The 23,388-nt window shown below is 40.2% G+C and overlaps 1 protein-coding gene across 12 annotated transcripts in view; it reads left to right on the forward strand.

Annotated features, from left to right (window-relative positions):
* The window catches only part of LOC105498705 (prune homolog 2 with BCH domain), a 290,345-nt gene that overhangs the window by 38,597 nt on the left and 228,360 nt on the right, over nucleotides 1-23,388 (forward strand). For all 12 annotated transcript variants that reach the window (XM_071077641.1, XM_071077643.1, XM_071077642.1 and 9 more), the window contains exons 2-4: nucleotides 13,877-13,981; nucleotides 17,365-17,567; nucleotides 21,606-21,769. In XM_071077641.1, the coding sequence (XP_070933742.1) occupies nucleotides 13,877-13,981; nucleotides 17,365-17,567; nucleotides 21,606-21,769 (472 nt within the window). The remainder of the gene's footprint in view (nucleotides 1-13,876; nucleotides 13,982-17,364; nucleotides 17,568-21,605; nucleotides 21,770-23,388) is intronic.

Here is a 23,388-nt window from a genome sequence, read left to right on the forward strand (position 1 = left end):
TAAAGCAATAGATCTTCCTTATGACAACAAAAAGCTGACTGCAGGAAAGCAAAGCTTCTGGGAAAAGTCTTTGAGCGCATCTTGGCTTGTTCATGGGGGGAGAAGACCTGACTAATTAGCTCCAGCCCTTCTAATCCGAAGGAGCAGAAATAATTAAAGTATCTGGGGCAACCTGTGCCACACGGCAGCAGGCTACAACAGAAGGGGCGACACGGTAAGAGGACGTGATCTTAACACAAGCTCCCAAAAGAAAGTTCTGGGAACTTTCACCCACAAGGATCTATTAAAGTAAAATTAAGATATTTATGAATCACAATTTTTTTAAATAAAATGAAAATACTTTAATCTAGAATAGAAGGGAAATTCCAACAAAAATTAGGGCTGCTTAATTATTAAGGTACTAGCCTTCAGGGCAAATTTGAGAAGTCATAACAATTTTTTCTGATTGCTATTGCATTTTGAGGCTGAGTCGGCTGTTGACCTGGGCAGAAGTCCTTTGTCTCAGAGACACTGCTGTGAATGATCATGTACATGTGATTGTGTAAATATTAGGGGAGAAGGGAGGGTTCTATCCTGCTGAATTCCCTAATGGATGTTAACTAACTTCTGTGGTCCTCCATATGCACCTTGTTCAGGGGGTTGCTAGGAATGGTGGGCACAGTAAACCAGCTCAGACCTGAGCGTGTGTGTGGACACCTGCAAGACAGCCTCATGGCACATGTCTGTACAAAGATGTACAGTTTGTTTTTCAGAAGACTCTGTATTTTAAGTGGAGGGCTTGGAAACGTGTTTGGAAGAGTGGAAAAAGACAGGTGGAAGAGTTTCGAATGGTATCATAGCTTTGTTATTTTGGATCTTTTTTCTTTGCTTTTGATACAAGTTACTGTAAATGTCCTATGCCACCATTGACTGCCTGTCATGTATGTACTGAATCATATGAGGCTTTTTTCTTGATATATTGTCAGGAAACAGTTAATAAAGAAATCCCATTTACACTCACCTCACATATAGAGTGGGTTTCTTTTTCCTGTCTATGGGAAAAAGGAATGACACGAAAAGCAGGAAGCATGCCAGAGTGCTCTAGTGAATTAAGATTGGAACCGAAATTTGGGGCTATTTCTCCACATCTTATTGTTTTTGTCTTAATTTGTAGCCAGGATAAATATTTAGATACATGTACACATGAGCCTCATAATAACATTAGGCTGTCAAGATTAAGAGAAGAAAAGCAAACCCGGCTAGGCGCGGTGGCTCATGCCTGTAATCCCAGCACTTTGGAAGGCCAAGGTGGGTGGATCACGAGGTCAGCAGTTGGAGACCAGCCTGACCAACATGGTGAAACCCCCTCTCTACTAAAAATACACAAAAAAATTAACTGGGCATGGTAGTACATGCCTGTAATCCCGGCTACTCGGGAGGCTGAGGCAGGAAAATTGCTTGAACCCAGGAGTTGGAGGTTGCAGTGAGCTGAGATCGTACCATTGCACTCCAGCCTGAGTACAGTGGAATAAAAAAAAAAAAAAAAAGAGCAAAACCACAAAAAGCAAAGCAAGGTGAGGGTTCCTAGTCTTTAATTTTCCTCAGTCATTTTTCTGATACTGAATCAACCTGACATCTCTTAGAAGTATTGCTGATGTAGCCTTAAATTCTAGATCCACTGAGAACAATTTCCTTGTTCAGTTGTATCACAGGAGATAGTGTTTGAATCATGTCAGGGTGGTGTGTGATCATTTTGCGTGGTCTGACGTGGTTTGTTTTTTTCTTTGTTTGGGTACCCATGGTGTCATAAACACACTGTTGTTCTCCCCTACCCTCTCCCCATAAGACAAAAGATAAAAAAGAATGCCATGAACAGCTGAAACACCTGCCAGGGTGGGGGGTTGGTGGTGTGGGAGAGGACAGAGCAGTTGGTGGGGGAGGAGAAAGGTGCATGGGATGGCAGACAACACATTCCCTTGTTTTCGCTACTTTAACCTCAGCCTAGGCTATAGCTGCCCAGGAACTCAGAATTTGGGCTTCTTATTTATTGCTTTGATTTACTCTTTCAACAAATATTTAGTTGACTAATACCAGGCACAAGTCTGACTGCTGATTCACCTCCACAGATTGAAACCAGAAACATGACCTGTTGCCAAGAATGTTCACACGGGGGCCTGGGCTGTTCACAGCACAGGGCAGAAAGGGCATTCCGTTCCTCCTCCCTCCCTTCCGCTCATCCACTCCCTCTCTCCCTCTTACCTTCCTCCCTGCTTCCCTCACTCTCTTCCTCTTCTTTCCTTCCATTCTTTCTCTCTCTCTCTCTCTCTCTCTCTCTCTCTCGCTCTCTTTTCTTTCCCTTCCTCCTTCCTTACCCACTTCCTTCCTTCCTCTTACACCTTCCTCCCTCCCTCCCTCCCTCTCGCCCGCCCTCCCTCCCTCCCTCCCTCCCTTCCTTCCTTCCTTTTTTATTACTTAAGTTTTCAAACATATGTCAGCAGAGAAGACAAAGAGAATGCCACGTTCCCATCTCCCAGCTTCAAAAATCGCCAACATTTTGCAAAAAGGGCTCAAGTTGAATATTTAACAACCCTTGGGGAAGGCAGGTGTATGTCTTGTTGTCATTCTGCTTATGAATAGCAGTAGGAAGTTCTTTGAACTTTACAAAATATTTCCCACATTTTGTCAGCTGAATGAGACACTATAATAACTACAAAATATCACAAAAAGCACTATATGAAGTTTTGGAATTTGTTAGAAATCACTGTATGTAAAATCAGTGCCTAAGGGCAAAACCCCTGTCCCTCTGATTATTAATACAACAGATACAGTTTTTGTCTTGAAATAATTTAAACTTCAATTTCAGAGTGACTTTATGCTAGACATGCATTGCTCACGCAAGGGTTGGGGAGAGAGCTAAGAAACACCCGGTAGCTAATTAGAATTATGCCCTTCTAATTTGGTGGTTTCTGTATCTATGTTAGGCCCCAGGATTGGGCCTGCTGGATATATATGTACTAATAGCAAGTCATGTTTTGGTAGAGTTCAATAGTGTACCTGTGCATACTGCTTGAGATATTTAAAAATGAAATTATTGCAATTGCTATATCTTCAGAATAATAGATGAATTAGAATGTGGTAGCAACTCAGAAGTGAAGAATCTTGTCTTGAGAGAAAAGAGGAAAATATGTGATGACTTAATACTCATAAAATCCATTACTTTATAAAATCATTTTAATTCAGTTTTGGAACTTTAGACCATGAAGTGGGCAGAATGCACATGTCATAATGCTCTGGGGTGTGTGTGTGTGTGTGTGTGTGTGTGTGTGTATCTGTGTGAGTGTGTGTGTCTGTGTGTGTGTGTATCTGTGTGTGTGTGTATGTATGTGTGTCTGTGTGTGTGTGTATCTGTGTGAGTGTATGTGTGTAGGGAGAAAGAAAGGGAGAGAAAGTGAGAGCCTGCTAAGCTTGAGACAGGAGTGGTTATTTGCAGCCTGTAGTATAACTTTTGACTTTTGTGCTATTAACAAGGTTTTATCCCATGATACTGTTATTTCATAAGAACATGACAAAGACATTATAAGAATGTTGAAAACTGGCCGGGCACGGTGGCTCAAGCCTATAATCCCAGCACTTTGGGAGGCCGAGACGGGCGGATCATGAGGTCAGGAGATCGAGACCATCCTGGCTAACACGGTGAAACCCCGTCTCTACTAAAAATACAAAAAATTAGCCGGGCGTGGTGGGGGGGGTGCCTGTAGTCCCAGCTACTCGGGAAGCTGAGGCAGGAGAGTGGCATAAACCCGGGAGGCAGAGCTTGCAGTGAGCTGAGATCCAGCCACTGCACTCCACCCTGGGCGACAAAGCCAGACTCTGTCTCAAAAAAAATGTTAAAAATTATCTTTTGCCCAACTGTTATATCTGGTATTATCGTTTTCACTAACAAAAATTGATTGGAGCCTCTCCGGTGTGAAGCACACTGCCTTAGGAAGTCTTGGGGACACAAAGACTTGAGGATCTCAGTTGGCTGACCTGTAAAAAGCAGTCTCTAACCCCTGCTCATTGTACAGTGAGATTAGTAACAGTCTTTTGAATACATTCTCTTAATGAATATATTTATTTCTCAATTCTACTATGTATTACTATACCAGAATATAAGGAACATTGTAAAACATTTTATTGTTTATTTTTATTTTTGTAGCAGCAGGGTCTCACTATGTTGCCCAGGCTGGTCTCGAACTCCTGACCTCAAGCAATCCTCCTGCCTCAGCCTCTCACAGTGCTGGTATTACCGGCATGAGCCACCATTTCTGGCTGTAAACATATTTTAAAAAACAGAAAATGTAAAAGGCTGACATAAATAGGTATCTGCATTGTTTCTTCTCTAACACTGAGGTGCACTACCTCATTTTGGAAATCACTGAAGGGTTTCAGCTCGGTGAATCCTGAGGCCTCTGCTAACACTGAGCTTCAACAAATCTAAACAACGTAACAGCAATTCTCTGACATTGTGCTTGATCTAGAACAACTCAAGCAGTCCTTTCCAAAAACAGTCGCAGATATAGTCTGCAGTTGACAGGGGCCGCATGGTCCTTGGGAGCATGTCATGGGTCCTCTTTCAGGCAATTGTTCCCAAACCTGGCTGCTCATGACAATCAGTCATAATATTTCTGTCCATCTGATGAGCCAAAAAAAAAAGACATTTTATTGTTGGTCTAATTTGCATTTTCATGACTACTAATGAGACTATCTTTTCATATGTTCATTTCTTTTTCTCTTAATTGCCCTGATCACATCCATTACTGATGATTCCCCTGGGTTGTTTGTCTTTTTAAAAATCAATATATAGGAACCCTTTGTATGTTAGGAATATTGCTTTTAATGGCAGAATGGTACAAATATTATCATCCACTCTGTTATTTGCCTTTTATCATTCTTTTTGGTGCTATTGTCCTACCAAAATTTTCTTACTTTTAAAGACATTTAATAATGAAATGTTTGACACCTTAGATTTTTATTTATGTATTTATGTATCTATTTATTTATTTAGGATCCAGGGGATACATGTGCAGGTTTGTTACATGGGTGTATTAGGTGATGCTGAGGTTTAGGATACAGATGGTCCTGTCACCTAGGTAGTGAGCATAGTACCCAATAGGTAGCTTTTCAGCCCACTCCCTCCTTCCTCTTCCCCCTCTAGTAGACCCCAGTGTCTGTTGTTCCCATATTCACATCCATGTATAGTCAATGTTTAGCTCCCACTTAAAAGTGAGAACATGTAGTACTTGATTTTCTGTTCTTGCGTTAATTTGCTTAGAATAATGTCCTCCATCCAGCTCCATACATTTTGCTGCAAAGAACATGATTTTGTTCTGTTTTATGTCTGCGTAGTATTCCATGGCATATATGTACCACATTTTTAAATTTATCCAATCCACCATTGGTGGGCACCTAGATTGATTCCATGTCTTTGCTATTGGGAATGGCGCTGTGATTAACAAATACGTGCATGTGTCTTTGTGGTAGAATGATTTCTTTTCTTTTCTTTTCTTTTCTTTTGGGTGTATATCTAGTAATGGGATTGTTGGGTCAAATGGTAGTTCTGTTTAAAGTTCTTTGAGAAATCTCCAAGCTGATTTCCACAGTGGCTGAACTAATTTGCATTCCCACCAACAGTGACAGTTTAGATTTAATTTTAAGTTTCATTATCATTTTGACATGAGGCAAAACAGAGGAGCAAATGCAGTCCATTCAAGAGCTAGGGAATCTAGGCTGCTCTTAGCTCAGTCTGAAGTGTATTGTTGCAACATTTTCAGGAAGCAAAGTAGGTAGATTGGGGAAAATATTGTACAGAGTGTGCTGCTGTTGTTTAGGACTCAAATGATAATGTCATATTAAATAATGCATGCTTATTGCATACTTAATGCAACTTTATTGAACAAGTTGTTCCATAGATGCCCAAGGCCAGAAAACAAAATAGTTTTTTATTGATGTTACCAGAGTTGAATATGTTAATAATATTTTAGCAGTTTAACTCAATGAGAATAGGATAAACATCCCAAAAGATACACAGAGAAAAATTCACAAATAATATGTTTATGTGAAGACACTGTTTTTATGTCCATATATAAAAGTGATCTAAAACACTCATAATCACAATAAACATGCATTACACAATATTACCTATCAACATGATAATGCTCAAATACACAAGGTTTGAAAACTAGGTATTTTTATGGATGGGAAGGTAAATTTCTGTAATTTTCTGGTGAACGTTAAAATGCATTCTTTGACCCAGAAATTTAAGATCCAGGAATTTATCCTGAAGAGATAACTAGGGATAGATACAAAAATTATCTTCCAAAGTATTCACTGCAGTTTTATTTATACCACAAAAGTTAAAATATTATAAATTTAATCTCTAACAATAGAGGATTGACTAAAGCATGGCGATCCATATTAAGAAATACTATATACATTAAATGTGATCACTCATTCATTCATTCACTTTTTTCAGTAGTTATTGAACACTTGCCATGTACAAAGCAGTAGGCTGGCAGCTGGAGTTACAAAAGCAAACAAAAGTCACCTATGGTCATAACAAGATTTAATTTTAGAAGTTGAAAATAATACTTAGAGTGCTGTTAATTTTAAAAAGAGAAGTTAAAAAATATGTGTAATAGGATCACACTATTGCAAAAGAGAGCACTCATAGAAGTATAGAAAAAAAATGAGAAGGAATACATTTAATATAGTAATTAACTGGGAATTAGGGGCTTTTTGTGAGTTTCTACAAACGTTTTATAATGAACATAGTTTATGAAGTCATTAACATATAAACCTTAGGTGACGTGAGTGTAGGGTTCTATGTGTGTGTGGCGGGGATATTCTTTCTCATTTGGGCTTTAAAACTCTTGGACTGCCTTTGCTGTTGATCATTTAGTAGCAGAAGCTCTTCTAGCTTTTCCTAAGGCTCAGTTGTTTGTTAGGTGGTTTTGCATGACTCAAACCTGGAGGCCCGAGCACAGTGAAAGGACACAGACAGCACAAGGTCAGAAGACACAAGGAAAGGATTTGGGAACTAGATACATGTTCACAGGAGGCTAAATGAAAAAGACTGCAGCTCTTTTTTTTTTCTGCCTCCCAGGTTCAAGTGATTCTCCTGCCGTAGGCTCCTAAGTAGCTGGGATTACAGGCATGTGCCACCAGGCCTTGCTAATTTTGTACTTTTAGTAGAGATGGGGTTTCACCATGTTGGTTAGGCTGGTCTCGAACTTCTGACCTCAGGTGATCCGCCTGCCTCGGCCTCCCAAAGTGCTGGGATTACAGGCGTGAGCCACCGCGCCTGGCCAAGATTGCAGCTCTTGAGCCTCAAAAAGGAAAGGTGAAGAGATTATAAAGATCTGTGAAACCACGGAGGTCAAACTCCTAGAATAGGGCACCTGTTTAAGCTAGAAGGAACCAGTGGGTGATAAAAGCATGCATCTCCCCGCAACAGTGGGATGGCTGGAAAATGAAAACATCTCAGGAGGCTATGCAGGATACTTCCCTTAGGGGTCCTTCAGGGAAGTTAAAGCTAATAGGAACACAACAGCAGTATGTTTATTCCTTAGCAAAGTTCAAGCCCTTCCCATAACACTAAGCTTGTGAATTTTTGTTAGTATTTACAAGTACAGTTTCCATTTTTGAACAAGGAGGGGATGAGTTCAAGGAAATGACTATTACGGCCTTAAAACAAATATGAGCAAAAGCAGTTCAGCCTGCACACAGTAAGTGTTCAATAACTCAGCTATGCAAAGACAAGAGTTTAGACACCCCTGTGAGTTCATCCCCAGCCAATCAATTGTTTCAGCTTTCCAGCCCCTGCCTGCTAAAGTACCCTTAAAAACCCTAGCCTCAGGCTGGGCGCAGTGGCTCACACTTGTAATCCCAGGACTTTGGGAGGCCTAGGCTGGTGGATCACCTGAGGTCAGGAGTTCGAGACCAGCCTGGCCAAAATGGTGAAATCCTGTCTCTACTAAAAAGAAAAATTAGCTAGGCTATGGTGGTGGGCACCTGTAATCCCAGCTACTTGGGAAGCTGAGGCAGGAGAATTGCTTGAACCCGGGAGGTTGCAGTGAGCCGAGATCGCACCATTGTGCTCCAGCCTGGGCAACAAGAGTGAAACTCCGTCTCAAAACAAACAAACAAACAAACACCCTAGCCTCTGAATTCTTGGGGAGGCAGATTTGAGAAATACCTCCTGACTTCTCACTTGGCTGGCCCTGTGATGATTAAACTCTTTCTTTGCTGATATATTTGCTATTCTTGGTGCATTGGTTTTTCTGGGCAGCGGGCAAGGAGAACCCATAGGATTGGGACATTTTATTGAAAGGTTTATGGCAGCAGCAACCTTGCTTCTAAGCAGGTAGGGGAAGGAAAGAGCAAATGGAGGTGCCTAGGCTTATAGGAGGGCCCAGGAAGCCCTCTTTCTGGTCAGTTCTTCTGGGTGACTTGAAAGTGCTTTTGCCTAACAAGTGCAGCTTCATTTAATGGGCCGTTGAATCTGAATATGTAGGCATTTTGTGGGCTTTTAAAAAGAGATAAGAAGTTAAGAAGTCTCATTTTAGTGGTATATAGGATTACACTTTGAAAGCATATTAAAGTGATTTGAAATACTGGCATAGTCAATATACTTTCTTTTTTACATTGATTATGGAAAGATTCTGTCCATCTATTTTGGAAGTGTATCTAGATAACAAAGCAGTGTAGTATCTCTTTCAATCCATTATATTTCATTTTGTATTGGGTTTGGGCAGCACTGGGTTTAGGCATTCACAAAGGGTTGCCTGTCTTTTGAGATTCCTTGATGCTTGGTGTGCTTGTGTTGGTTGATATTAGGGCATGGATGTTTACTCAGCAGACTCAGTCCCTCCAGCCTAGGAGTTTACAAAGTCATATTTGGAAAATGTATACACTAGGCAATAATTATTTGCTGAACATGCTGGACCTGCTCTCACCTCAGGGCCTTGGGACCCACTCTTCCCTTGGCCTGAGACACCCTTAATCCTACTTCCCTACCCTACAGACCTTCACTCAAATGCCACTTTCTTTTTCTTTTTCTTTTTCTTTTCTTTTTTTAAATTATACTCTTAAGTTCTGGGGTACATGTGCAGAACATGCAGGTTTGTTACATAGGTATACATGTGCCTTGTTGGTTTGCTGCACCCATCAAGCTGTCATCTACATTAGGTGTTTCTCCTAATGCTATCCCTCCCCCAGCCCTCCAGCGCCCGACAGGCCCATTGTGTGACGTTCCCCTCCCTGTGTCCATGTGTTCTCATTGTTCAACTCCCACTTATGAGTGAGAACATGCAGTGGTTTTCTGTTCTTGTGTTAGTTTGCTAAGAATGATGGGTTCAGCTTCATCCATGTCCCTGCAAAGGCCAAGAACTCATCCTTTTTTATGGCTGCATAGTATTCCATGGTGTATATGTGCCATGTTTTCTTTATATAGTTGATCATTGATGGGCATCAAATGCCACTTTCTAATGAGCCTCGCCTCGGCATATGCCATTCCCCGTTTCATGATTTCTTCTTCTCCATTTAAATTATCTGATTATTTGGTTCATCAGTTCTCCATGCACTAAATTGCAAGTGCAGTGAGGGATGGAATTTTTGTCCATTTGGTTTATTGCTATATCCTCAGAGCCTAGAACAGTGCCTGGCATAAGCAGGTTTTTATTGTTTGGGTGACAATAGTAAATCGAATTGATGAAACTGTACATTTATCCTTATTATTACTGTCCCTTTTATATAGGCGTGATTTGTCTGTTTGTGAATCATCCATAGCACAATTTGAACTGTATCAAGGGACATCAGTATTAAGATTGAGCACCTGTGAGTCTCTGATTATGTGGAGATGTGAGATAGGAAGGGGCCCACGGATCTTCAGTGAGGAGTGCAGAGGATCTTTGGGGTCAGGAGTCTCTTTTGGGTTCTGTGAACTAGTCGGTTTCACTTGCTGCCCCTACAGATGGGCCCATTCCCTCAGGGTGCACCAGAACCATGGGGACCTCCCATTACCTGCCCCAGATGCCTGAAATCAGTCCCCAGACTTTTCTGCCTTGGCTGGACCCCTGTGTTTGCTCTGTTTGCATGGCCAAGGTCATTTGTGGGGGAGAGCTTGAGAGTGGGCCTTATATTCTCTAGTTTTTAATTCCAATTTGAAAAGCTTGAGCTCACCTACAGGGTGAGTCTACATGACTAATTTTATGTTTTATTCCTCCAAGCAAGCAGGACTTTGAGCATGGTTACCCTTTGCTGCTCCGCAATTCTGTCTTATCAGTGGTTACTGGTACGGATTGGGCACTTAGGAACATCTGAGATATTCTGAGGCCAAGCCTATCCCTTTCAGAGCTTACTGGTGGCACAAAAGGTACCTTCTGGTTGGGCTGTCCCTTTCTGTCTGGTCTGCCATTCTAAGCTGGGCTGAAATTTCCAGTCACCTTTTTGGATTATGGCATGATTTCTGGAGGGTCTCTCTACAATGAGAGCATATTACATTGGTGACATGTTAACTCAGGAGTACTCACTGGCATATATTCATTGGAGTTGCTGGCGGAGGAGTAGATACGTCCTTGAGAGCCTGGGCACCAAGATGGTATATTTTGATGGATGGGGTTGGAGGGGGAAAGAGAGTGCTGAAGCCTGGAAACTGTATATGCTCTGGGGATGGCAAATGTGGGTGAATAGCACTGGAAGAGGCCATGACCATGAAGGAACTTGATGCATAGGACGAAGGGAAGTGGGGAGAGAAATGAGGGAACATGAAAAGAGAGACATGTTGGCCAGGCACAGTGGCTCACGCCTGTCATCCCAGCACTTTAGGAGGCCGAGGCGGGTGGATCACCAGAGGTCACGAGTTTGAGACCAGCCTGGCCAATATGGTGAAACCCCATCTCTACTAAAAATACAAAAATTAGCTGGACGTAGTAGCAGGTGCCTGTAATCCTAGCTACTCAGGAGGCTGAGGTAGGAGAATTGCTTGAACCTGGGAGGTTGCAGTGAGCCAAGATCATGCCATTGCACTCCAGCTTGGGTGACAAGAGTGAAACTCCATCCTGGGGAAAAAAAGAAAAGAAAAAGAAAAGAGAGGCATGTGGCACCAAGGAGAACCTCAAAATTTTGCAGTGGGGTATGCTATGGTCCTCACCTGTTATACCTTTTTCTTTTTAAATGGAGAGAGATATATCAGCAAAGGAAGATTAATTAATTTACATTTAATCCATGTAAATTAACCTTGTAATTATCTTACAGGGTTCCTGAGTTGTGAGAGTTTGTGTAGCATGCTTTGGGGTTGCAGTCTTCATTTAGCACCTTTTCTTAAGTATAATTGGTTTTGGGCTTGTTAATGAATTGGCACACAAATCTTGCTACACTCCCCATGTCTTCTTTCGTGTAAGTTGAGGGTCGAACATAAAGCTATGTCAGGGAATGATCAAGCCTAGATAAGAAGCAAATAGGTCAGCTTTGGGGGTAATTTTGATCTCACAAATGTCTGAAGTCTTGCTGTATTTCATTCTCTCTTCTCTGTGAATTCAGTGCTCACTTGTGTGGACGCTGAGGTCCTCAGAGTGTTAAGAAGTCATTATGGCATTAGTACAGGACAGAGGAGATGGGGCTTACTGCACTGCGCCATGGGATTCTGGGAACCACCCTGGTCCATCACAGACTCCTCTGACCTGTAAAAAGTGCTGCTAATCTTCTTACTGTCTGCCTTATAAGATTTGGGAAGAGAAATGAGGTAATGTCTACTTAGATCTTTGAGCTTCTGGGAAGAATAGCATTCTGCAGTAATATGATTTCCTAATGTGTTTATTTGTGTTGTAATAGACTGTAATTCCATTTACCTACCTTTCTTTAGGAGCTCCTAGAATATTTGACTGTCTTGCCCAGGGGAAGCAGTCTGACATTGAGAGTGAGAACTGGACCTAGACTAGAACCCTTAAAGCACATTGAGCCAAGTGAGCCAGCTATAAATTTATGAGTGTAGGGGAAGGATACTGGGAGAGGAAGAAATGGAAGCTGGATTTGGTCGTAACGAGGGAAGGGATTGTAATTATCTTCAGAGAGTTTATATCATACTTTTAAATCTTGCTGTTTTGCTGAGGATCAGTGTCTCAATTTTGAAAAAAATATTTATTTATACTGCTCTCGTTGTCTATAATGATAGACTAACCTAGCCCCCTCAAAGATTTGGTTTGTTATATTTATTGAGCCACGACCTATTGTGTTTGACTCTGATACCAGCAGTTCCATACAAACACTGACAAATTTTTAGATTCATTTGTAAAGTATGTAGTAGATTACTAAATAATACTTCATTTTTATTCTGCATATAAATACTTTTTTAAAAAAATTAAAACAGTCATGAGCAATCTAACCTTTTATATAGCCTTTGGAACAGTATTACAACTAAGTTGGCTTTCTAGGCAGTTCTAAAATGAGAAGTTAAAACAAGTGATGAAAAGTGGGGAAAGTATGTACATGTGTCATCTCTGACATACCCTAAAGTTGTTAATTTATATGACAATTATCTGTATTGGATAGTTTTACTATGACATTTACTAGAAGCGGTTGGTTCTTCGGAAGTTTCAAAAGAATGTCAGCTTTCCACAAAGGAATTTTCAAATAACTGTTTAGTTAACCAGAAAATGAAATAGCAAGTCTTCTCTTCCAGAGGGATAAGTATATACATTTTTTTTTTTTTTTTTGAGATGCAGTCTTGCTCTGTCGCCAGGCTGGAGTGCAGTGGTGCAATCTTGGCTCACTGCAACCTCCGCCTCCTGGGTTCAAGCGATTCCTCTGCCTCAACCAGTGCCTGGCACTAGCAGGTTTTTATTGTTTGGGTGACAATAGTAAATTGAATTGATGAAACTGAGTCTCCTGAGTAGCTGGGACTACAGGCATGCGCCACCACACCTAGCTAATTTTTTTTTTTTTTTTTTTTGTATTTTTTAGTAGAGATGGGGTTTCACCATGTTGGCCAGGATGGTCTCGATCTCCTGACCTCGTGATCCGCCTGCCTCAGCCTCCCAAAGTGCTGGGATTACAGGCATGAGCCACTGCACCTGGCTGACTACATACACTTTTTAAGAACAACTAATTTTTCACCGTGTTAGCCAGGATGGTCTCGATCTCCTGACCTCATGATCCGCCCGTCTCAGCCTCCCAAAGTGCTGGGATCGGGAGGCTGAGGCAGGAGATTGGCGTAAACCCAGGAGGCGGAGCTTGCAGTGAGCTGAGATCCGGCCACTGCACTCCAGCCCTGGCAACAGAGCGAGACTCCATCTCAAAAAAAAAAAAAAAAAAAAAAGAACAACTAATTTTTATTTTCTGACAGACTAAAGTGTTACAAGTTTCATTTACTAAATTATAGAATAGAATACAGAGAGAACATACCTTGTTACCCAAAATGTGACATGAAAAAAATAAATCCTTACCAAACTCTGTGTCTGTTTGCTTATGTTGCATGCCAGACACATATGAAAAAAGTCATTTTGTTTCTTAAATTAAGAACCTCTTATATAAAGAAATGATATAGAATACTATGCCGCTGAGAACAAAATGATACTAAAAAATTATGACTCAGAGATAGAGTTCATATGAAGTTAAATTATGAGTAATCTTAATAAAACCACATTTTCTCTTCTGGAAAGTTTACTAGAGTTTGAGTGAATATTTCAGAGTGTTAAACACTGTACAATTTTTATGTTCTCGTGTAAAACTTCATGATAAATTTATGATTTTCTGCCGTTGTGTATAAATAGAGATAAGGCATATATTTTTAAAGATAAAAATATGTTTATATTAATCTGTCACCAGTTAAGTTGTGATGTTTTATTTGAATTTGTTTCAGAATCGAAGCAAACGCTTGGAGAAGGTCCATGTGGTTATTGGGCCTAAATCATGTGACTTGGATTCTCTCATTTCGACCTTCACATATGCTTACTTTCTAGACAAGGTGAGGGAAAAAAAGGGTAATACTTCTTATATTTTGAATTATTATGTAACTTTTAAGAATAAACATTTTCTCAAAACAAAGGAACCTATTAACTTAATTTTTAATGTTCTGATTTATTATTGCAGAGCATAAAGTATTATCATCCATGAGTCAACAAATATTTATTGGGCACCTACTATCTGTTAGGCATTGTTCTGGCTATTTCTTTCCAACTCTCCTTATAAAACATTGTTTCAATAAGGACAATGTTTTCAAATAAAACATTTAAAATGTTCATAATAATTGATTAATTTTATGGAAATTCATAGAACTAATAAAAGTAAGAATCAGATTTCTTGTTTTCCTTTGTCATCCTTGCTGATAGTCCTGCCTTTGGGAGCAGAAAAATACGTGCAGAATAACTTGTGTGAACAGTACATGAATGGCAGAGCACACTGGCTAGAGTTTTCAGTGACAGGTATTACATGTCAAATCTGTTTCCTGTCGGTCCTTGTTTGGTTTTGCCTTGTAGCCCTGACTTTGTGCAGCAAGATCATCCTCAGTTAGTGATCATCTCCCTTGAGGAACACTCTTTTTATTCTGTGAAGCATACGATGCACCTATGGGAGTGGAAAAGACCTTTCAACAAATGACTTTAAAACTTTAAATCTATAAAACTGATGAGCTCATGATGATGGGCTTTTTATTAACTTAAAGCCTAAAAATGTATGGTTTGAGTGTCTAGGTGCTATTTTCAATGTCACGCAATTTTTAATTTTTCAGAATCTGATTTGTTTTATTGCAATTTTGTTTGGATCCTTGGACCCTGACAGTAGGCAGAGCTGGTCTAAAGCGATTTAAATTCACACGAAGCCTAGTCTTCCAGAATGAGCTGTGGGTGGCCAGAACTGCTGTAGGGCAGAAGCTGATAAAAACGCTGGGTAAAATATTCTGATCTCTACATGTGGGCTTTATATCAAATTTATCTTAAAATTTGTTGAACTTTACAAGGGAGATTAATTGATATGAGGAGATAAATGTGCCTCTGTTAAGACATGCATATTAACACTAATTTTGTTAACTGGTATTTTGACTCCTAGAAGAAAATGTTACTTATCTAGAGAACATGGAGTTGACAAAACCAAACTGATTTTTAGAGTGATAGTGGCATGGACTTGGAAATGATTTAATAATAATGCCACCACTACCACCTACTACAATGTCTTGACATCCAATAAAAGGAGTAGAAAAAGTAATTGTGATAGACAAAACACATAGATAAAAATAAAAATACATGTGGATTCTCTTCTTCTTCAAAGGTTTGCCAGTAAGCATGGAGATGAATGTGGAATTACTGTAAGGTCTCATACTGAGAATTTGGTTATATTTCTCTGCCTCTCTCTTAGTTTACTGGCCCCCCTGGCTAGTGGCCTGTGTCTCCATTTAAATTTTCTTCAATAAACCCAACTACTCCCTCTCAGAGTACAAACATGTAGGATAAGGAAAGAGTTTTTCTGCCTCATGCGTACGACCCCATTTAAGTCCTTCTCATTCTGGTAAGTGAGCCGCATTTGCAGATAGGAAACGCAGAGTCTCAGAGAGGAAACTGGCTTTCTCAAACTTACGCAGTAGAGACTGGGGCTGGAACCTAGTTCTTGTGACATCAACTTCAGAATAGGTCCTGCCAGGAGAGGCTCAGGCCACATGCCTGATTTACATATTGATTCTTCCCCACTCCAGTTTCAATATCGGGAGTTAGATAGAACCTTCCATTCATTAGGAAAAGTAACTAGCCATACGTAAGTTGTTAACACTTAATATGCAACTGTGCTTCAGTATTAGCATGAGAGGAGGGAGAAAACCCACTTTGTTGGAGTGGCTTCGTGCTTTGTATGCTATAGCAGTGGCTGATTTGTTTCTTTCATTCAACAAATATGTACTAAATGTTTACTATGTGCCAGACTGTTTTACACACTGGAAACATAACTGAACAAAACCATCAAAAAGCCCTGCTTTCTTAATGCTAGAAAGGGGAGACAGATGATAAAGATGTTAAAACTGTGACAAGCTGGTGATGGTGTGACAGTAAAGGCCATTTACTTTATGCACAAATTCCATGTCACTGAACCCCCCATTCTCTCAGTGATAGTTAGGATTATTGCTGTATATTCATAGTAATTTTTAAAGTGCCTTTATTTTTTACATTCCCGTACAAAAACAAGTTTATTGTTGTAACTCTACAATTCTCTACCTCTTTCCTATCTCCTGTTTTCTCTGGTTGCCACAGATCCATTTTCTAAGAGACTTGTTAATAAAAAATGTTTTTTATGATTTAAGAAATCAGTAGAGATCACAATCTGATAGTCTCTAGGCTGAAGCTGACTCATAAATGAATTTCTACTGACATTCTGAATTTTACAAAATGAATTGTAGTAATTAAATTTCACAAATAATACCCCAAATCTAGACTTATAGCTTCTCTTGGGTAATTAAATTTTTTTTTTTTTTTTTTGAGATGGAGTCTTGCTCTGTCCTCCAGGCTGGAGTGCAGTGGCACAATCTTGGCTCACTGCAAGCTCCGCCTCCCGGGTTCACACCATTCTCCTGCCTCAGCCTCCTGAGTAGCTGGGACTACAGGTGCCTGCCATCATGCCTGGCTAATTTTTTTGTATTTTTAATAGAGATGGGGTTTCACCGTGTTAGCCAGGATGGTCTCGATCCCCTGACCTCATGATCTGCCTGCCTCAGCCTCCTGAAGTGCTGGATTACGGGCATGAACCACCGCACCCAGCCTGGTAATTTAAAGTTTTAACAAAACTGGGCCTGAATTTTTACATGTGAAACATTGGCTGGGGCTGAGTGACAGGCATTCCACTTAGATGCAACATATGTGCCTTCCTCTGTCCCCACAGTCCCCACCCACCCTGCCTCAATTGTCCTGATTTTGTGCCAAGTTTATAAAGATATGTGAGTTTATTACTCTTAAAGAAGAGAATGTGTATTATATATAAACATATTTACATTTTAGCCCCTGCACAATTTATATATATGCATATATTTAAATTTATATATAAATATATTTTATATGTTATTTATTTATTTAAATTTTATTTATATGTAATATATATTTATATATACAAATGGTGCAGGGTCTAAAATGAGACATTAAATAAAGCATGAGACGTTTCAAGCAGGGTAACAAGAGGTTAAAAAATGTTAGGGGCCACTCAGAGCATAAGGCCCTGTTAATTGGGTTCAGGAAAATTTGGTTATGAACGCCAAGTGGTTTAGTGAGGCCAGAAGACTCCCATTCCCTTTACCAGTTACCCTGAGGCTGGAGAAAATGTAATTGTATTCTTTCCTCCTGCTATTTTCAGTAATTCAGTCAACTGTTTTCTTGGTAGGTCAGTCCACCAGGGGTTCTGTGTTTACCAGTGCTGAACATACCAAGAACTGAATTCAACTACTTCACCGAGACGAGGTTTATTTTAGAAGAGCTAAATATTTCCGAATCATTCCACATATTCCGGGATGAAATTAACCTGCATCAACTAAATGATGAAGGGAAGTTATCGGTAACACTTGTTGGCGGCAACGTGCTGGTGAGGTAAGATCCATTGTGAAGCTCTGCGAGTTAATCCTTCAATGAAGGTTCTTCTGGGCAAAGTGTCACTTTACTCAGGACTTTTGTGGTTTAGGCAGATGTATTAAAAGCAGACATGTTGGTCTTGGTGGCTCACGCCTATAATCCCAGCACTTTGGGAGGCCAAGGCGGATGAATCACTTGAGGCCAGGAGTTCGAGACCAGCCTGACCAACATGGTGAAACCTTGTCTCTACTAAAAATACAAAAGTGAGCTAGGGTGGTGGTGCATGCCTGCAGTCCCAGCTACTTGGAGGCTGAGGCATGAGAATTGCTTGAACCCAAGAGGCGGAGGTTATAGTGAGCCGAGATCGCACCACTGCACTCCAGCCTGGACAAAAGAGTGAGACTGTTTAAAAAAAAAAAAAAAAAACAGGCCGGGTGTGGTGGCTCAAGCCTGTAATCCCAGCACTTTGGGAGGCCGAGACGGGTGGATCACGAGGTCAGGAGATCGAGACCATCCTGGCTAACACAGTGAAACCCCATCTCTACTAAAAAATACAAAAAACTAGCCGGGCGAGGTGGTGGGCGCCTGTAGTCCCAGCTACTCGGGAGGCTGAGGCAGGAGAATGGTGTAAACCCGGGAGGCGGAGCTTGCAGTGAGCTGAGATCCAGCCACTGCATTCCAGCCTGGGCGACAGAGCGAGACTCCATCTCAAAACAAAAACAAAAAAACAAACAAAAAGCAAAAAACAACCCCCAAAATCCCAAAACAACAATAACAACAGCAAAGCAGAGGACATGCAGAGGAAAGGGAATATCTTTTTCTTCTCTTATGCCAAAATTTGGGTCATGCTAATCCTTCATTTTTACTTTTGCATTTCAGATATGAAATCTTTAAGTGTAAAGTTATTGTAAAATTGACCAAATTATAGAGGTTTGTTTTGTTTTGTTTTGTTTTGTTTTGTTGAGACAGAGTCTTGCTGTGTCTCCCAGGCTGGCATGCATTGGCTCTATCTTGGCTCACTGCAGCCTCCACCTCCCAGGTTCAAGCAATTCTCTTGCCTCAGCCTCCTGAGTAGCTAGGATTACAGGCATGTGCCACCACGACTGGCTAATTTTTGTAGTTTTAGTAGAGACAGGGTTTCTCCATGTTGGCCAGGCTGGTCTTGAACTCCTGACCTCAAGTGATCTGTCCACCTCAGCCTCCCAAAGTGCTGGGATTACAAGTGTTAGCCATCACACCCAGCCTAAAATTATAGTTTTTAAACCATTTCAAACACTTTCTTATAGCAATACAGTAGTCTTATGTATTGATGCCGAACATGTGTAATAAAAATTGAAATTAAACACTAGATAAAATGGAATGGTTCTTAGGAAAGAAATCTCAGTGGTGACATGGAAAAATATGTAGAGATGGGCTATGAAGATCGTTTGATTATTTATTCATTCATAGCATTTTATACTATAAGAGAAGGATCTTTTTTTTTATTATTATTATTCATGTAGCTCAAACTTTTTATTTTATGGATAAGACACTTGAAACTCAGTGTCACAAACGACTTGTCCAAAGAACCACATGCAGGCTTGACATGGTGTCTGATGCCTGTAATTCCAGCATTTTTGGAGGCCAAGGCAGGAGGTTCACTTGAGCCCAGGAGTTTGAGATCAACCTGGGAAACATGGTGAGACCCTGTCTCTACAAAAAGTACAAAAAAATTAGCTGGGCATAGTGGTACGCACCTGTGGTCCCAGCTACTCAGGAGGCTGAGGTGAAAGGATCACTTGAGCCTGGGAAGTTGAGGCTGCAATTGCATCTCATGGTTGAGCTGTGATTACACCACTGCACTCCAGCCTAGATGACAGAGCGAGACCCTGTCTTAAAAAAACAAAACAAAACAAGCAACAACAACAAAAGCAAAGAACCACATGTAGTTAGCAGAAGAGTTGGGATTAGAACTTTTATCTTCTGACTCTTTGAATAAATACTTAAGCATTGCTAACTCATGCAGAAATCTACAGGTGCCTAAGGAGGAATAAGACCAATTCTCTGCCATCAAGAACTTTATGAAGATGTCCTTTTGATAAGCTTTCTACTGCTACTGAATGAAGATTCACCAGTTAAACACTTCAGTAGTTTAAAATGTTAGTTTTTCACAGTTTGGCGATTTGCAAGTTGTTGATAACCTTAACCAGTGGACACTGACCTTAGCATACATGAAATAAAACCTTTTCTACTTAATAATTTTGTATTTAACTTTTTAGGAAGCATATTTAGGTATGAATGTATTGTGATATCTATCATACAATTCATTTACTCATGAGGAGTTTTGAAAATAACCTGCCTATGTGTGGCTGCTTTTATCCTCATGCTGTTTGAAACTGAATGAAATTATTTGAATAATATTTATCGATCATTTACACATGGCTAAAAGTTCTGGGTAGTTTATTTGACTGACTTCAATGACTGGTATTCAGGAAATCATATGCTTGACAAAATTTACATGTTAACTATTTCTTTTTCTTTTTCTTTCTTTTTTGTTTTTTTGAAATGGATTCTTGCTCTGTCGCCCAGGCTGGAGTGCAGTGGCGCAATCTCGGCTCACTGCAGCCTCCACCTCCCAGGTTCAAGCGATTCTCTTGCCTCAGCCTCCTGAGTAGCTAGGATTACAGGCATCTGCCACCACACCCAGCTAATTTTTGTAATTTTAGTAGAGATGGGGTTTCACCATGTTGGCCAGGCTGGTTTCAAACTCCTGACCTCAGGTGCTCCGCCTGCCTCAGCCTCCCAAAGTGCTGGGATTACAGGTGTGAGTCACCATGCCCAGCCATGTTAACTGTTTCAAACCAACTGATGTAAAGAGACACAGATAAATACAATGCAATTGGAATGTGAATTGTGGAACTAGTGTGTGTCAATCAATCAAAATCTGAGGAATAGTTTTGTTATCAATTAAAATGGAAAAATTTAGACTGATTTTGAGGCTGGGATTGTGAACTCTAGCTCTAGAATTGTTTATGAAATAGAATGCTTTTCAAAAATAAATTGAAATCTTTATTTCTTTCATTGCCACTCATTTGTTTTTGACAGGCAGAAAGAATAAAATTGGATTGATCCAAACTTTTCTTACTGCCTTTGCTAAAAGCCACCTCTGTCTCACATATAAAGAATGATGGTGGAAGGAAAATAGGCCCAGTAGTGTTTTTTCTACACCACAGTGACTGGATTTGCAAGCTTTGGAGCCAGGTTATTGGAGTTTAAATACTGGCTAGTCTACTTAGTAGATGTGTGATGTTGCACAAATTTCTTAACCTCTTTGTGCCTCAGTTTTTTTTATTTATACAATGGGGATTTTCTAGTGTCATTTTCTAGTGTCGTTTTTAGTGCATTTTATAGAACTCTTTTTTTTTTTTTTTGAGACGGAGTCTTGCTCTATTGCCCAGGCTAGAGTGCAGTGGCACGGTCTTGGCTCACTGCAACCTCAGCCTATGTGGTTCAAGTGATTCTCGTGCCTCAGCCTCCCAGATAGCTGGGATTATAGGCACCTGCCACCATGCCTGGCTAATTTTTTGTATTTTTAGTAGAGATGGGGTTTCCACATTGGCCAGGCTGGTGTTAAACTCCTGACCTCATGATTCGCCTGCCTCGGCCTCCCAAAGTGCTGGGATTACAGGCATGAGTCACCGTGCTCGGCCTATAGAATTCATTTTACAGTGTTATTTTCTAGTTTAAAATATGATAATACACCTAAAGTATTTATAATAGTCTCCAGCCTGTGGTGGAAGTCCAATAGTGTTAGCTACTATTATTTTCCAAGAGTGCAGCACAGGATAAAGCTGGTAAGGTATGAAGGTATTTTAATAATTTGGGGGAAAATAAATAGTTTAAATGAAATGTGAAAATACGTAGAATAAGGCTCCCATCTTCTGAGTCATGTGAGTTCCCTCGTATTTTTGGTCATTGAGAGGAAGTCATTTGTGTGAGAGCAGAGATTTAAACATTCCCAAAAGTAATAAGACATGCCATATTCCTTTCTCCTCCTCCCCTCCATTTGCTTTATAGTGAAGACAAAACTTTAGAATCAGCAGTTGTCAAAGTCATTAATCCGGTTGAGCAGAGCGATGCCAACGTTGAGTTCCGAGAGTCTTCCTCTTCCCTCGTGCTGAAGGAGATTCTCCAGGAGGCTCCTGAGCTCATCACCGAGCAACTGGCTCATCGCCTCAGAGGTGAGAGACGGCACTTCCTATTAAATACCGGAAGGCTTAATGGGGTGTCTCCCAGCCTGCTCATGTAGAAAGAATGCAATCCATTCTTGGGTTAACAATCTCTTTAAAGACCACAGGAAGCTTCATCAGAGAGGCAGGGAGTAAAGAGTTTGTTAAAGAGTAGCATTATATTGAATATTAAAAATGTGCATTTAAAAATAGGCATGAGGGGCCTTTGCTGTTTCACTACAGAAGAATATTAAATGGAACTGCTGCAGCTCTGTTAGGGAGCTGGATAACACCTCTGGCCATTGTAATCGCTGCCAGAGGTGATTCTTGCCCCAAGACAGCATGATAGGGACCAGAATTCCAAGTTCCCAGGTTGAAATATCTGCTGATACTTTTCCATGCTTGGTTTATGACATACTGTTTGGATGGCAAAATACGTGCCCTTCATTTTGGTGATACTGTGTCAGGGCTTTTATAGTCAGATGTTACCTCCTTTGCTCGCCTGTCTTGGAACATATTCCATCTTCACTCAAACTGTTTTAAGCCCTGGGGTCCTGAACACACCGTCATCAGTTCCTCTAGTAATCTCTCTTTCATCTCAGCCTCCTGCTTCCAAACGGTGGTTTTCAAGCTGGAAATTGTCAGTCAACTTTGGAACCACAAAATTACCACAGAAATTCCATTATTTACTCACAGAGGACACTGTTCTGGTTTTTGTAGAAAGCATTTCCCTCCCCGCACCGCCAATCCATTTTGAACATGGTAGACAGTTTTCTTAAAAGTATTCAACACAGGAAAGTGAAAAACAGTGATGAACAGATTGAAATAATTCTAAAAGAAGACCAGAATTATGTTGACTCAACTCTTTTAAGGACTCTGTCCTTCAGTTCTTCTGTCTCTTCCACAGTTTGGAGGGGAAAAGGTTCAAGAGGTGTGTAATTCTTGTAAAGGTGTAGAACTGATGGCCTTTGTAAACCTGCCTTAAATATTTCCCTGGCAATGAATGTCTATAAAAATGCTCTGTGGGAAACTGTGCTCTCAACTAAACTAAGTAAGCACAATCATTTATCTCTGTGACAGAGCAGAAGGAAAATGAAGGTAACTGGGAATCTCAGCCAAGAGGAAAGTTGTTCAACAGCACAAATGTGTGGTACAGCCAAGCACTAGAGAATATTTTGTTTAAGTATCTTGTAAACTAAGAAGTTTGGTTAATTGTTGTGAAACTACACATGTTATTTAGTAGAAAAGAAATGTGGTCAATAAGCAAATCATTATCATAATTTTTGACAAATAGCAAAATAATATGAAACAAATACATTGGCACAAAGATATGACTGTTGTTGGTAGTGATAACAATGATATTCAGATTTAGGGAATTAGAAGGAGTGCAGACCCTTTTGTTATTTATCTTGATTTTAGTTTGCAAAGCTACCAAAAAATAGAACAATGGTAAAAGATTTTGCTTCTTTCTTCTTAAATTTTTTTACGCTTTTTTTTTTTTTTTTTTTTTTTTTTTTTTTTTTTTTTTTAGAGAGAGGGGGTCTCACCATATTGCCCAGGCTAGTCTTGAACTCCTGAGCTCAAGCCATCCACCAGCTTCAGTCTCCCAAAGTGCTATAATTAAAGATGCA

Source organism: Macaca nemestrina, chromosome 14, assembly GCF_043159975.1.
Source record: "Macaca nemestrina isolate mMacNem1 chromosome 14, mMacNem.hap1, whole genome shotgun sequence".
Lineage (NCBI taxonomy): Eukaryota > Metazoa > Chordata > Mammalia > Primates > Cercopithecidae > Macaca > Macaca nemestrina.